The sequence below is a fragment of the Phasianus colchicus genome, chromosome 18, assembly GCF_987193195.1.
Source record: "Phasianus colchicus chromosome 18, bPhaCol1.hap1.1, whole genome shotgun sequence".
Classification (NCBI taxonomy): domain Eukaryota; kingdom Metazoa; phylum Chordata; class Aves; order Galliformes; family Phasianidae; genus Phasianus; species Phasianus colchicus.
The window spans coordinates 6,527,224-6,540,896 of record NC_143453.1 but is presented as its reverse complement, the minus strand read 5'-3'; the positions used below and the strand labels follow the sequence as shown (position 1 = coordinate 6,540,896).

At 44.1% G+C, this 13,673-nt stretch overlaps 2 protein-coding genes across 2 annotated transcripts; one reads left to right on the top strand and one right to left on the bottom strand.

Moving 5' to 3' along the window:
- Positions 1-519: 519 nt before the first annotated feature.
- ANKRD13A (ankyrin repeat domain 13A) lies at positions 520-11,927 on the top strand. Its single transcript, XM_031592431.2, has 15 exons — positions 520-627; positions 2,698-2,830; positions 2,965-3,089; positions 3,517-3,562; positions 4,206-4,349; positions 4,782-4,977; positions 5,554-5,620; positions 6,349-6,430; positions 6,905-6,963; positions 7,559-7,695; positions 8,069-8,226; positions 8,606-8,719; positions 9,069-9,220; positions 9,440-9,504; positions 10,018-11,927. The coding sequence occupies exons 1-15, from the start codon at positions 529-531 to the stop codon at positions 10,127-10,129; spliced, it is 1,689 nt and encodes a 562-aa protein (XP_031448291.2). The 5' UTR covers positions 520-528; the 3' UTR covers positions 10,130-11,927.
- Positions 11,928-13,165: 1,238 nt separating this feature from the next.
- C18H12orf76 (chromosome 18 C12orf76 homolog) lies at positions 13,166-13,659 on the bottom strand. Its single transcript, XM_090152716.1, has 2 exons — positions 13,482-13,659; positions 13,166-13,398 (listed from the first exon to the last, which is right to left on the bottom strand). Exons 1-2 carry the CDS (start codon positions 13,573-13,575, stop codon positions 13,313-13,315), a joined length of 180 nt encoding a protein of 59 aa, XP_090008842.1. The 5' UTR covers positions 13,576-13,659; the 3' UTR covers positions 13,166-13,312.
- Between the last annotated feature and the right edge of the window lie 14 nt (positions 13,660-13,673).

Genomic DNA, 13,673 nt, shown 5'->3' with positions numbered 1-13,673 from the left:
TCTGGGAATAGGGTGGGAAGAAGGAGTGAGGGCCCCAGGAATGGGATTAGAGGGGGGTGGGCAGGAGCAGAGCCCCAGGGCTGAGGGTCTTGGGGGGGAGGAAGGGGAAAGAAAGGGGCAGGAGAAGGCAGAATGTGAGGTGTAAAAGGGACTCCGACATAGGTGTCTGAGGGGGACTCCAGGAGCAAGGGCCTGAGGGAAAGGGGGCAGGAGTGAGGGGCTCAAAGAGAGTCACAGGAGTGGGGGGTCTGGGAGAGGGGAGGGACGTGGCTACAGGGATGGGGGCTGGGGGGCGGAAACTGGAGCCTAAAGGGGACCTCGGGAGCAGGGACTTGAGGGAGGCCCTAGGGATGGTGGTTTGGGGAAGGGTCGTGAGGGGGAGACCCTGGGATGAAGGCCTGAGGGGGCCAGTAGGAGCAGCCTCCCCCACCCCCCCAGGGTGTGGGATTTTGCATGGGACACCACTGAACAAAGCGGGGGGCAGTGAGGGCAGGCTGCCCGCTTCCCCCGCTCCTGCAGGTGTGTGGCATGATGAGTTCCCCCGGCAGGGCCAGCAGTGCGTTCCCCCTGCACGTCCTGGTGTGGAACAATGAGTATCGGCGGCTGGATGAAGAGCTGCAAGAACAGGTAACTGCTGCCCTCCTGGGCAGAGAGAGCCTCGGCTGTGCCCCGGGTCTGTGCCAGGCTGGTGGGACTGTTCTCCTTCTGCGTCTGTTTGTGGGTTTGGGAGTGAGGTAAGAAGGTATAGGGATGTGATGGACTTTCATTGTTTTTCTGTGTAAATAAGCAGCAAGCTTCCATTAAGCTTAGCTTAATGGAAAATCAGAGTGCAGCAGAGCTATTGCTGCTGGTGATGAGGGCAGGCTGTGGCTTGCTGAGGACCAGCAGTGCTTAGAGGCAGCAGTTTTATACTGGCTAGAGTGTTCTCAGCATCTCTGTTTAAAAAAAAAAAAAAAAATAGACTCATTGTTTTATGCTGTAGAGTAGAAAAATACAAAGCTGTTCCCTCTTTGGGATGGCTGAGGGAGAAATAGTAATGACGTAAGGGAATAACAGTGTGAAATGCTGCAGCAGAGCTCAGGCTGAAGTATCCTTTGTGCTGAGGCGCTGTGAAAAGGCTCAGGTGCACACTGAGGTGGGGGGGGAATCATTTGGGAGCAGAACACACTCATTGCATTCTGCCTGGCACCACAGGGACACGATCCCAAGTTGGGCTGTGCTACTCCTGACTGGTGATTGCCATCTGCAGTTCTAACAGTGCTCCACAACTTACTAATGCTTGCTGAGAGCATGCACCTCTCCTGATTTTTGAAGGAGAATCTTTGGAATGCAGCTAGTTTTCATCTAATTCACTTAATCTTAAATCCTTAACAGAGTCTTTAACCTTGCTGGCACACTGCTTCAGTTTATTTCTATTGCAGTAACGTTTTGATGTGTGGACATTCTTAATCAGATAAGGATCCTTGTGCTGCTTGTCTTTGTGAGACTGGGGCTAAGTGAGCATCCACACCTGTGGGAGCTCCTCCCTCCCTCAAGTACTCCTCACTGTGAGGCAATGAGCAGCATGTTGAGATGGGACGTGTCCATCTCTTACTTTATCTGCTCTTAAATATTATGTTTTCCCTTCTAAAGTATTCCAAAGATCTGTTTCCTCCTGCTTCCTTGGGATAAGCTTCTTGCTGGCAGAGGGGCACGTGAAGGAATCAAAAGGCACTTTGCCAGCTGCACTGGGTATGGCAAGGAGGGGTGGAATAGTGGTTTACTGGTTAGCAGAGGTCCTTCCCACATTAATGCAATTAGCATTGGAGTTGTAGGAAGTGGGGAAGCAGATGCATTGGTATTCCAGAACAGAAGTGAGAAAAGAATGCTTTAAAATGAAGCTTCCCCCATTGTGTGTGATCTTTCAAACTTGATGCTGTCAGATAACCGCGTTAACTTGCATAATAACTTTCCTGTTCTGCTATTGACTTTCCCCTTTTCCTTTAGTTATAGATGCTCTTCTGTTTCAAATCTCTAAGCTAATAGTGAAAGATATGTAAGGTATGAGTATGTTGTGCTTGCATGTTTTGGATATTTATGCTTGTGTAGTTTTTTATTTTTAGTGACTTGTACGAAATGCATTCGCTCTTCATTGTGCTCTGTGTGTCAGTAAAATGGATGCCTTGTAACTTACCATTTGCTTCTATGCTCTCAAAAAGTGCTACACAAGATTGGTGTTGATTCACCTGTTGAGTTGTTTTTGTTTCTTTTCCCCTCTTTTCCCCTTCCTGTTATGCTGTACATTGAATCCTCCAGTGATCTCTCTCGAGCTGTTAACTGTGTGTGCTTCAGTGACCACAGAACTGTCTTTTCCTAAAAGGGACTGCTTCAGAAGGGGAAATAATTACAGGAAGAGAAATGAGAAGCATCACTGGGAGCTCAGTTGTGTTTTATGGTGATACCAGTTTCTGGGCCCCGTCCTGCTTCTCTTTTTATTTTGTTGGGAAGTAAAATTGCAGCATACTGAGGGCAGAAGGGCAGCACAGCAGTGTTTGCAAACAGAGTGACTACGTAGTGTGAGCTGTGTGGGCATATATAGGGAACGTGGACTCCTAGGTTATTTTCAACAAGCTTTATGTGAACTCTTCTCAGTGCATTGTGGTTAACTGCATTTGCTAGAGCAACGTCAGCATTACTTATCTCTTGGATACTCAACAGGATGTTGATCAACGTGATCCCCGGGGCCGGACCTTGCTGCATCTTGCTGTTTCCTTGGGTTACATAGAATCTGCCAAAGTCCTGCTTCAGCACAAGGCAGATGTAACTAAAGAGAATGCACAGGGATGGACAGGTAAGGACAATTGTAAAAACAGAAATGGTGTGTTAGTACTTCTCAGTTGCAGGTGCTGTACTTTGACTGATTCTGCATTGTGCATTTTGCTCAGAAAGCAAAGTGAAACCATCTCGCGCTTGGATTTCTTTCAGTTTTACATGAGGCTATCAGCACAGGAGATCCAGAGATGGTGCATATGATTCTGCAGCACCGAGACTATCAGCAGACCTCCAGGACGCTTGGAGGAGTCCCTGAATTACTCCAGAAGATTAATGAGGTGCTTATTTAGTCGACTCCAGACTCTAAGTCTGATTGCAGTTGTTCAGTTGAGTAAACTGAAATAAGACAAACAGATCAGAGTCCAGTTAATTTGAATTTGGGCAACTTATTCTTTCCTTTCAATTCACATATTGCATAGGCCTGTGCGAGGTGGAGACTCTTTCCCTGACCTTATTTTGAAATCTGTAGTCATGAACTTCAGTGTTCAAAAGTGGTCGTTAAGGTGCTGCTGCATCTGTAATAACATAAAGAAGAATCGCACGTTACAAAGTAACAGCAGACTGAAGTATTATATGCTTGTTAGACCAAGGCTCTGTTTGTTTTTGAGTTTTCCTTTATCTAAAACTCATGGGGAAATGCTGTGCTGAATGTTAAATCAATACTGTTTTGTGAAGTGTTCATAGGGTCTTTTTTTTTTTCCTCAGACTCCTGACTTTTATGTGGAAATGAAATGGGAGTTCACTAGCTGGGGTAAGAATCCTGATTGTTGGTACTTCTAAGCAATGGACAAAAGGACTCACTCCCACCATTGTCACAAAAGCTATGCAAAGGGAGAGACTTACTGGCATTGTTATTCCCTGCTCCCCGGAATACTTACCATCACCTCTCAGAATAATCCTTTGTGTTTCTGTATCACAATTGTTCTTTGTTTCCACTCTGTTTGTGGGGTTGTTTTTTGTTTTTAATTAAGACTTTAACCATTGTCAGTCACTGAAGACTTTTCTCAGTGTCTTGCCTGCCTGTCTTTGGTTGTTGGTGACTGCACAGACTTTTTGGAAGTATCTGCTTTACTTTTAAAGGAATGAATGCTTGGACTTATGGCTGACTTCATTTTCCAAGCAGCCATCTATCAGACTGGGATTGGTTTTAGCCCATTTCACGTTTTAGTCTGAACTGATGTCTCATTCCTTTTCACGTTAATCTTTAAAATAATGGGTTTTGCCCCTTAGCTGATTGCTCTGAAAGCTAAAGAGGGCTGTTGTCTTGTTTCCTGTGGGATAATGATCACAGTACTGAGTAATTCGTGTATCACAAATAGCACTTCTAGAGTTCAGTTTTCCCACGTGCTTAGTTTCTTGAGTATTTTCTATTTATGTGTTGCTTGCTTTTGTAGTTCCACTAGTTTCTAGAGTTTGTCCAAGTGATGTCTGTCGCATCTGGAAAAGTGGTGCCAAATTGAGAGTTGATATCACATTGCTGGGATTTGAAAACATGAGCTGGGAGAGGGGAAGGCGCAGCCTGATCTTCAAGGGAGAAGGTATGTGTTTGCTTACCGTGTCTGCAGTGTTGATTGCCAAATGCTGGATAAACCACCATGAGAAACCCTATTTTTGCTCAGAAGATCTGTTGAGGCTAAGTACTGAATTCTAAGCAAGTTTTGTGCATGTTTCCATGAATGTCTTGAAGATGGTATTCTGTATTTTAACACGGCGGCTTGATTTCTTTGTTTTGTGTAAATCTGAGGTCAACATTTAATCATAGGGCAAAAATTCTGCATCAAATTTTTACATGCTTTCCCCCTTTGATTCTCTTGCCTCCAAATAAAATGCAATTTTAAATGTAGTTCCAACTCTGGTGAGTGCAAAACACAACAAACTAGCTTCTACCCTGATTTGGTATGCAGCATATTACATTGTGGAGCACTACTGGTATGTTGTTTGCCTTTTAAAATGAGGTACTGTTCCAACAGATGCTGAAGGTTGGGCAGAACTAATTGAGATTAACCACGATGATAAGTTTGTTACCACGGAACGTTTTGAGATTTCCCAACACATGGAACGTTTGACACTGGGATCTATGACACCAAAAAGAAGAGAAGTGGAAAGACGCCTTACATCTCCAATTATCAACACGTGCCTTGATACAAAAAATATTGCTTTTGAAAGGTAAGGTACAAAGTTTCTCTTATAAATCAACACTGCAAGCCTATTGATGGTCATACCTTCCAAGTGAGATGTATATATGCAGTTTCTTTATCCTGTATACCTAGCACTTCCTTAGAGCTTCCCAGGATTAGCCCATGTGATGTTCAGTGAGCCATATTTGCTACAGCATCTACACATGCAGAGACAAAGACTTCTTAGACAGAAATACTAGCACTGGTTCCCAAACTGCAGTGTCAGATTACTTTTGAAGTCAAACTCAGCACTGAGAGCTGGATGCTGGACTAAATAACTTACAGTAGATTGCTTCCTTCCTCTGTGGCTCAAGTGTCCACATCTGAATCTAAAATCTGTGGCTAAACCTCTGGACTTCTTCCATGAGCTGAAGAACGGGAGCAGCATGACTTTCTTAGTGCTGTCATGGTGTGTGTGCACAAGGACGCATTGACCTGCTTTTGTCTGGGTTAATAAACAAATAACTTGTCAAATATCATTTGTTCAAAGCATTTTGGGGAAGAAATGGACCATGTGTTGTGTAGAAGTTCAACAGTTTGGATACTTGTGTTCACTTTTTGGCAGAACCACATCTGGATTCTGGGTTTGGAGGACTGAAAAAGCAGAAGGTGTAAATGGTTATGAAGCAAAGGTAAGGCCTGTTCTATACAGCTAAGGGGTCTCACAGCTAACTGAAATGTTGTTGTGTTTTGCCTTTATTTCTTGAATATTTTAGGTTCTAAGATATCGAGGGCTTTATTGTGTTACAGAACAGGGTAGTAGTGAGGATCTTCAAGGGTGCTGAACTTATGTGAGGAGGGGGTGGTGCCTATGGCACATCCCCAGGAGCTCTGGGGGAGGATGAGGATCAAAGCATTTCAAGAGAAGAAGGAAAAAAGATTCAGTGTAACTGTTAGAACTGCCTTCCAAAAAACAGAATTGCGTTCATTCTTGTGTTGTCATTCCTTCACTGTTAAAAGAGGAGGAACCATGGGCACCTTCTAGTAACAGTATTGCAAGGAAGTACAACTGATGGCAGCAAGAAAGCTGCTGATGGTAGCACTAATTCAAGTACCACCTTGGTTGATTTGTGGTGTTTCTGTTTTATCTGCTTGCCCAGCAGGTGGCTGTACAGCTTCAGCCTTAAGCAGGGAGCTGTCAAGAAAATGGTACGTGGGTTTTCATTATTCCAAAGGGAGTAGGAAATCCAAGTGCAGCATTTCCAGTTGATTGCTGATATGTTAAGGATTAAGATCTTGTCAGTGAAAAGCAGATCTGTGTTGCTTTATTCTGTCTTAGGCTCGTATTTATGGCTCTCTTGGAGGCAATGTTAGTTTTGTAACATGTGGTGATTCTTGTCCTTCTGTTCTTCTTCTAAAGGTGTACATGGCAAACAATGTAAATATAGTCACAAAAATCAGAACGGAACACTTAACAGAAGAGGAAAAGAAAAGATACAAAGGTAGTTTTCCTATAGGATCACTGAAATTAAATACAACCTTTTGGCTCTCTAATGCCTTTTTTTTTTTTTTAACACATTCATACCTTTACTTTGTTTTGGCCAGCTTTAAAGGCTCATCTGGACTTTGTTTTCTTAGGCTTTCTGTTCATTTCTGGTTCCACAAGCCTTTCTAATGTTTAAACTGGAGTAAAAGATGGCCTCATGGATACCTTGCCTTGCTCTGGGGGTCACTAGGGGAGGCACTGTGAATAATAGTGATCTGATGATAGAGACATCTGGAAATCCTTGCCTCTATTCTGGATCTTGTATCCATCTTATTCTGTCACCTTTTGGTCCTGGGCTTGCCTGTTGAAGCTTATAGGGAACATGGGCTTCCTCTTAACTGTGACTGGCTTGCTGTACTCTAGAAGCATAGCTTATTAGCTTACTGTGTATAGAATTTTGCTGCTAAGTTGTTTTTCATGTTGTCTAAAGCTGACAGAAGCCCCTTGGAATCATTTCTGGGTACAGTGGAGCATGAGTATGGTGCTCAGGTGAGTGTCTGACCTCACAACAGGACCCTGTGGCACGGAAGTCTGTATTGATAGCTGTATGCACATGGAATCTCTTCCTATTTCCTTAGCTCTGCAGCAACTCAGATAATGAGGTTTGAATTTTCCCTGGGGAGATCTTTATTTATTCTAAACCCTCAAATGTCCCTGCATTAGTAGTATATGCTTCCTTTTTGAATGCTCCCACAAAAAAGATGTAGAATCCTATAGCAAAACAAGAGCTGGGATGTGAGCAGCAATGGTTAAACCTAAGCAAGGCATTCTTAGTGCCAGCCTATGGATAATCTGGGAGCTGTGCTCACAGACCAGCAGGATCCTTGGGTGGGAGATGATAGTAATGTGGTATCAGAAACACTTAGTAATTCTGTATCAGCATTGTGTCCTGTGCTTTTTTTTCCTTCTGGAATGGGTTGTTAGTGGTCCCAGTATGGCTTTAGAAACCACCTTCAATCTGGACGCTTTTAAACAAAGCAGATACAGATTTTCTAGCTGCTAAAAGAGATAATGAGCTCCTTCATAAGGGGTATATACTGCTTGTTTTGTACTTCTTTTGGTCTCTTTCTCTCTTGCTGTGTAGAGTGCAGTGAAGACGACAGAGTATGCCACAAGTAACAATCCCACTGCTATTACTCCAGAGGAATACTTTGATCCAGAATTTGATTTGAAAGGCAGAGATATAGGAAGACCCAAAGAAGTCACCATTCGAACGCAGAAGTGAGAAATAAAACTTCTAACTATTTCCAATTTGTCTCTTGCCAGTCCTCTAACCTCTGAAAACTGTATTTTACAAACATCCAGTACAGTTTCACTCTCCTTGCAGTGTTAATTAAAAGAGGCATCTTGAAGTAATCAGCTGTGGACTAATTCTTAGTTCTAGTGCTGTAACTTCTCAAATACCTGACCCTTCCCTAGTGCAAGGTGTCAGGGAACTCCTATGGTTTGTCTCTAGCCTGAGCAAGAGTATGGTTTGATTTCTCAAAGCAGTAACTATTGCTCTTTGTATAAGCAGGTGGAAGTATTATGTATTTTGTTTTTTCAGTTTCCATAACTGTATACTTAAGATGCTTTTATAAACTTATCCTTTCAGATTTAAAGCAACCTTGTGGATGAGTGAAGAGTTTCCCTTGTCCCTTGTGGAGCAAGTAACTCCAATCATTGATCTGATGGCCAGAACTAGTGCTCATTTTGCCAGACTAAGGGATTTCATCACTCTGGAATTTCCACCAGGATTCCCTGTCAAAATTGGTAATGGTTAACAATGAGAACATGAGAACCAAGATGTATGCTATTTATGTCTGGGAACATGGGGTCCAAATTCTCAATGACCAGTATAGAAGCATGATTTTAAAGATGGTGTAACTTAATAAGAATGAGCTGTTTCTGGCCCTTTCCTTGTGGTTTCAATGTGTTTGGTTTGGCAAATCTTTTTTTTTTTTTTAAATAACCTCATGAGATGTAGAGGCAGAGTGACAAAGACTAAGGACAAGTTCTTGGTGATCTGAGTTGTGGTTCACTTTGTTGTTGTGATACACTGCTTATAGATTATGAGATTGTGTGACTGCAGGTGTGAAAATGAATGACAGCCTTCTCTTTCTGATACAGATTTTGTTTTTTTTTTTAATAGAAATTCCCTTATTTCATGTTCTGAATGCTCGAATTACATTTGAAAATGTCAACAGCTGCAGGACAGCTGAGAGAACGTCATCACAAGCAGGTGGAGGTGTACAGGGGGATTCAGGTGAGGAGTGGAAGAATGCAATGATAGCATCTCTTTGTGTTTCTGTTTGTGGAGTAGAAGAGCTTCTATATCCATTGCAAATAACCCCAGAGAAGTCAGAGCTACTGGAGTATTTATCTCTTCCACCCTTTTTCTTCCACTGTGGTTCTGTCAGGGTTCAGCTACCTTACCTAAGACTGTACTGCATCTTACTGCCATGGTTGTTTGCCAGAGCCTCTGGCTACATGTAGCCAGGTGGCTTATCTGCATTGTTGGAGTTAATCACGTATGAACATCCATTGGATTTTCTCTATTAACAACTTGCAAAAATATACTGTGCCATGTTTTTAACTATATTTTGCTTCTATAGGTGCTAATTTTGAGGTTGACCAGTCAGTGTTTGAGATCCCTAAATCTTACCATGTCCAAGATGATGGTAGGAACATACATGTGCACGATGAAGATAACGAGATTATGCAGTTTGCTATTCAGCAGAGTCTGTTGGAATCCAGTGGAAACAAAGTAAGTGTGCTGCAATCTGCTCAGTGCAGATCTGTCAGGAAAACTTGACAGGAAATGCGCAGCAATAGCTCTATCTCTAAATTAGCTGTTATGTACAAAGTGCCACGAAGGATGGATTTTCCAAGAACCTCAGAGGAGAAAAATAGAGTAATTTATTCTGAAGAAGAAATAAGAGTGAGTTGCACTGTCAATCTATCAAATTCTTTCTTCAATTTCTAGGAAGTGGGGGCACATTCCAATGGAGCAGTTGCATATTCACAGGACTTCAATATACAGTATCAGAGGTAACTAATTATTTTTCTGTCAAGTCATGCATAATAGACCAAAGAATGTCCAACAGTAGATGAACCATTTTTTTTTTCTGAAGACAGGTGGCAGATGCACAGAATTCAAGGTCTGTCTTGCTGTGCTGCTTCAAATTTTACTTTTTTTCCCAACAAGCCAGAGCTCCAGGCTGGGCCTCACTAGTCTGTATAGTATGTCCCTTTAGCTCAGCTCCAGAATTGACCTGCACATGTAACTGATTTTTCTCATATTACACAGCCTTTTTGTTCTGCTATTAGAGCTATGAGTTTGGCCCCTCTGGGTTGGTATATTCCTGAGGAACCCTAGAAGAACAAGTTTTACATATGGCCGTTAGTACTGCTGTCTTACATTGAGAGCTGCTTTCTGCCCTGTAAGATTGTGATTCAGGCTTGCAGACTGAACCTAAGTTGTTAGAGTGGATCCTTGCAGGAAACATGAGAGAAGCTCCATCTCTTCTCCTTCTCAAAGTTCTGTCTTTCTGCTTTCTCCAGGGCGCTGCAGGAGAGCTATCTAACGAGCACAGGTAATTCACAGTGCAGCAGCCCTAACGAGCCTTCTAGTTTTGAGAAAGACTTGCAGCTTGCCATGGAGCTGTCTGTCTGAGAGCAGGAAGAGCGAGAGAGGCAGCGCCGTGAGGAGGAAGATGCAGAGCTGCAGCAAGTTCTACAGCTTTCTCTTGTGGAAAAATAACTCTTAAAATAAGGATGACCAAAGCTGTGCAAAGCTGGAGGCTTTCAGAGCTCTCAGGCTGAAGACCACTCCTGGATTGCTTAAGTAAACATTTCACCTGCCTTCTTCATTGTCATTGTAATATCAGCTACAACAGCTGATGTTTTTTTAAATTGTTTTATTATTTTTTGAGGGAGATTCAGTAACTGGGCATTCTGTGTTTAACTGCCCAGCTGTGCGGCCTTAGCTGTGACATTCTTTTACCTAAACATTTTTATTGAAGAGCAGGTGGAAGGCTTGCTTAGCACCAGGCTTTAGGGTTGCGTTGGAGTTTAAAGACCTGATTTATGAGGAGTTCAGAAGGGAAACTTCTTCATTACTTACCAAAGAAATACTCATCTGTGTAGTCACTTCGGAATAATTCAAAGCCATTGTGTTTGTTTCTTCCAGTTCTTACGTGGAAGGTATCTCTATGCATTCACATACATACAGTAGTTTTCATGCTGACAGATGCTCTCAGTTTTGTTTATACATGATTATTTCTTCTCCAGTCACTGAGACTTTTATCATACGCTCCTGCTTACAAGGGATAGTTTTATACTTGAACAGCTAATCCAAGCATGAGATTAAACTAGCGCTTTCTGAAATCAGACAAACCAAGCAGCCAGTACAATTTTAGCTCCTCAAGTGGGACCATTCTCCTAAAGTAGCACTTTCTGCACTGATTCAACACCAGCTCGTTCCCATAGTCAGAGGGCAGCAAGGAAATAAGTGATAGATCCAGGTGCTTCTTGAGATCACTGTGTGCGTGTGCATGCGTGTGGCTGCTGCTGAATTCAAACAGGAGAAAAGTCAGTTGAGATTTTAATGTATACTTATTGGAAGATCAGTTTTAATCCTGTCATCTGAAAGGGAAAATGTGTGTTGCTTTTTAAAATTCAAACGCTTATCCTTCATGTGAATACATACTTTTTTTATCTGAATCTTTTTATTGATTTTTAAACCAAGCCAAGATGACTGCCCTCCTTGAAATGGTATCATTACAATTCAGAAATAGGTTTTAACAGCTTTCCTCAGGTCTTTCCTCCTACAATAGAGTTGTAGCTATTCTACTTGCACTTCTGTCAGTGTTTACAGTACTCACACTGTGACTCTCAAGTGCACTCCACACGTACACAATGATGTACGCCCACAGGAAGGCCTTACAGCAGTCAAACATCAGCAATATTGCTCAGTCCCTGCTTGCAGTGCTGTGAGAACCTATGGTACGTATGCTGTCATCTTGCTGCCTAACCCTGCACTTCTTGAGCAAACCAGGGCAGCTCTGTGCAGCCAACTGTTAACTCCTTTAAAGTCACTACGACACAACCAGGGAGATGGTTGGTAGCTTAGAACTTCATTTTTAAACCAATTATCCATCTTTCTTTTGGCAATTAAAATTCAGTGTCTATCTGCATCATGCTTAACTTTGCAGCTTGCAACCCTCCATAGCTTCCTGGTGGCTGCAGGAATGGGGAATGCAACTCTTTGCATGGGGGCAGAGGGGCTGTGTTGGAACTGCATCTTTCTTTGAAAAGAGGATTACTGTGACTTTTTCTGGGTTGCAGAAAAGGGAATAAGCCTTGCATTGAGCTCTTGACAACATTATGGGTTAAAAGATGAAGTTGTGTTGGTTTTGTTTGTTGTTTTTTTTTTCCTCCAGCGGAAATAAAGAGTGCTGTTACCTTTGTAAGAGTGCTATCTGACTTTGCTTTTCCTAGTGAGGATCTCAAAGATGAGAAGGAAAAAAAAAAAGGGGATCAGTGAACTGTCTTCAGCAAATTAAAGGTGGGCTGGTGTTGAGGCTTCAGTGCTCTTGGTCAGTTCTGTATGCACCTTCTTGGGAGTAACAGATAGGAAAAAAGCAGGAGTGAGTTGCACTGTATGTTCATATTAACACTGCTGTCCAAAAATAAAGCCTGTCAATTTTGGTTCCCTGACCAGACTTTAGGATTATGTGGGAAAGCAGAACCTCAGTTACAAAGAGCTGCATCCTTGTTCTGAACCTATGAGTAACTTCTAAGTAGCAGCACCTAAAGGCCTGTAAGTTGTGGCTCTCTTTTTGTGCTGTTTGGAAGTGAGACAAAGCAGGGGCTCTTGGGCTGTTGTTTTGGAGCTGGGTTATGTTCCATGGTAACTCACGATGTGCTTCGTTTGGAAATCCTTTTGCTCATTCTCCTCCCTTGTCCTGCAAGCAGTAAGCTCACAGCTGGGACGTGGGGCTGCTTGGCCTTTCACACAGCTACAGCTGAACATCCATGAATAAATAAAGGAGTCCTGCAGTGTTTACTTCTCTTTTATTTGTACAGAGAGACAGAGCAGGGGGTGAAGAATGAATGCAAACAACGCTGCTGCAGGGAGCTCAGCTCAGAGCTGCGCCCACAAACAAGCACACAGCTATGGGCACGGTGTCACATGGAACAAAGGATGCAAAAATCAGCGAGCCAGAGCTCTGCGATTAAGGAGAAGCTCAGAAAGAAACATCCTGCCGTTAGCTTGCTCCCTCATTTGTGCTTCACTGAGGTTAGAAACGAGCTCTGTTTCAGGCCAGGCTCATTTACTGATGCACAGAGCAGCAGCAAAGGGAACCCCCAGCTCCAGGAGCTCTCCCTGCCCTCACAGAGCAGGACCAGCTGGCTGCAGTGCCAGGGCTCGCAGTGCTGACCACCACCTGTATTCCGGAGGTACAGTTTTAAAAATCTAAAATAAATTACTACCCCTGACCCCTATGTTAAATACCAAAGCAATACTCAAGAAGCAAAAATCCAGTTACTATTCCCAGCAGTGCAAAACAAAACAAAAAACAAAATAGCAGCATCCGTACGCGCGCGTGACTTCAGTGTAAACCCTTGAATTTGTTACCAAAAGCTGCACGGCGTGGATCCGGCTGTGGCTCCAACGCAGAGCTCCCAGAGCTGGAGGGATGCGGTCCTTGTCCACGGCTGCTCCCCGCGGCTCCGGTGCTCAGCGCTGGGGCCGGGACCGCCATCGCTGCGAAGCGGATGCGGTGATGCCGAGCGGAACCCACGCGGCTCCGTGCGGCTGACGGCGACGTCCTCCAGCCCTGGGACGCGGCCGCTACCGCCGGCGGACGGGTTTGTAGACGCAGACGGCCATGAGGACGATGGTGAGCAGCAGGGCGCTGAGGATGCTGCCCAACAGCACTGCGAGGGAGGAGGCCGACAGGTTAAGTCCTCGCCGTACGGCACAAAGCGAAGCCGTCCCGGCCCGCCCCCCCGCTCCTTACCCAGGTTCTGTTTCTGCAGCACGGCGTAGGACCGGCTGCGCTCCGCCGGGGTCAGTGCGGCCAGCACGGCCAGCGCCCAGCCCCGCAGCGACATTCGGCTCGGCTCGGCTCGGCTCGGCTCGGCTCGGCTCGGCTCGGCTCGGCTCGGCTCGGCTCGGCTCGGCTCTCCGCTTCAGCACAGCGAAGAGCGGC

Bases quoted from the DNA above. Each gene is read 5' to 3' on its own strand.
- ANKRD13A (XM_031592431.2), top strand. From the start codon at position 529: ATGATGAGTTCCCCCGGCAGGGCCAGCAGTGCGTTCCCCCTGCACGTC. The intron at 4,978-5,553 runs GTAAGGTACAAA...ACTTTTTGGCAG, and splicing joins AAAAATATTGCTTTTGAAAG to AACCACATCTGGATTCTGGG. The intron at 6,964-7,558 runs GTGAGTGTCTGA...CTTGCTGTGTAG, and splicing joins AGCATGAGTATGGTGCTCAG to AGTGCAGTGAAGACGACAGA.
- C18H12orf76 (XM_090152716.1), bottom strand. From the start codon at position 13,575: ATGTCGCTGCGGGGCTGGGCGCTGGCCGTGCTGGCCGCACTGACCCCG. The intron at 13,399-13,481 runs GTAAGGAGCGGG...CCTCCCTCGCAG, and splicing joins GCTGCAGAAACAGAACCTGG to TGCTGTTGGGCAGCATCCTC.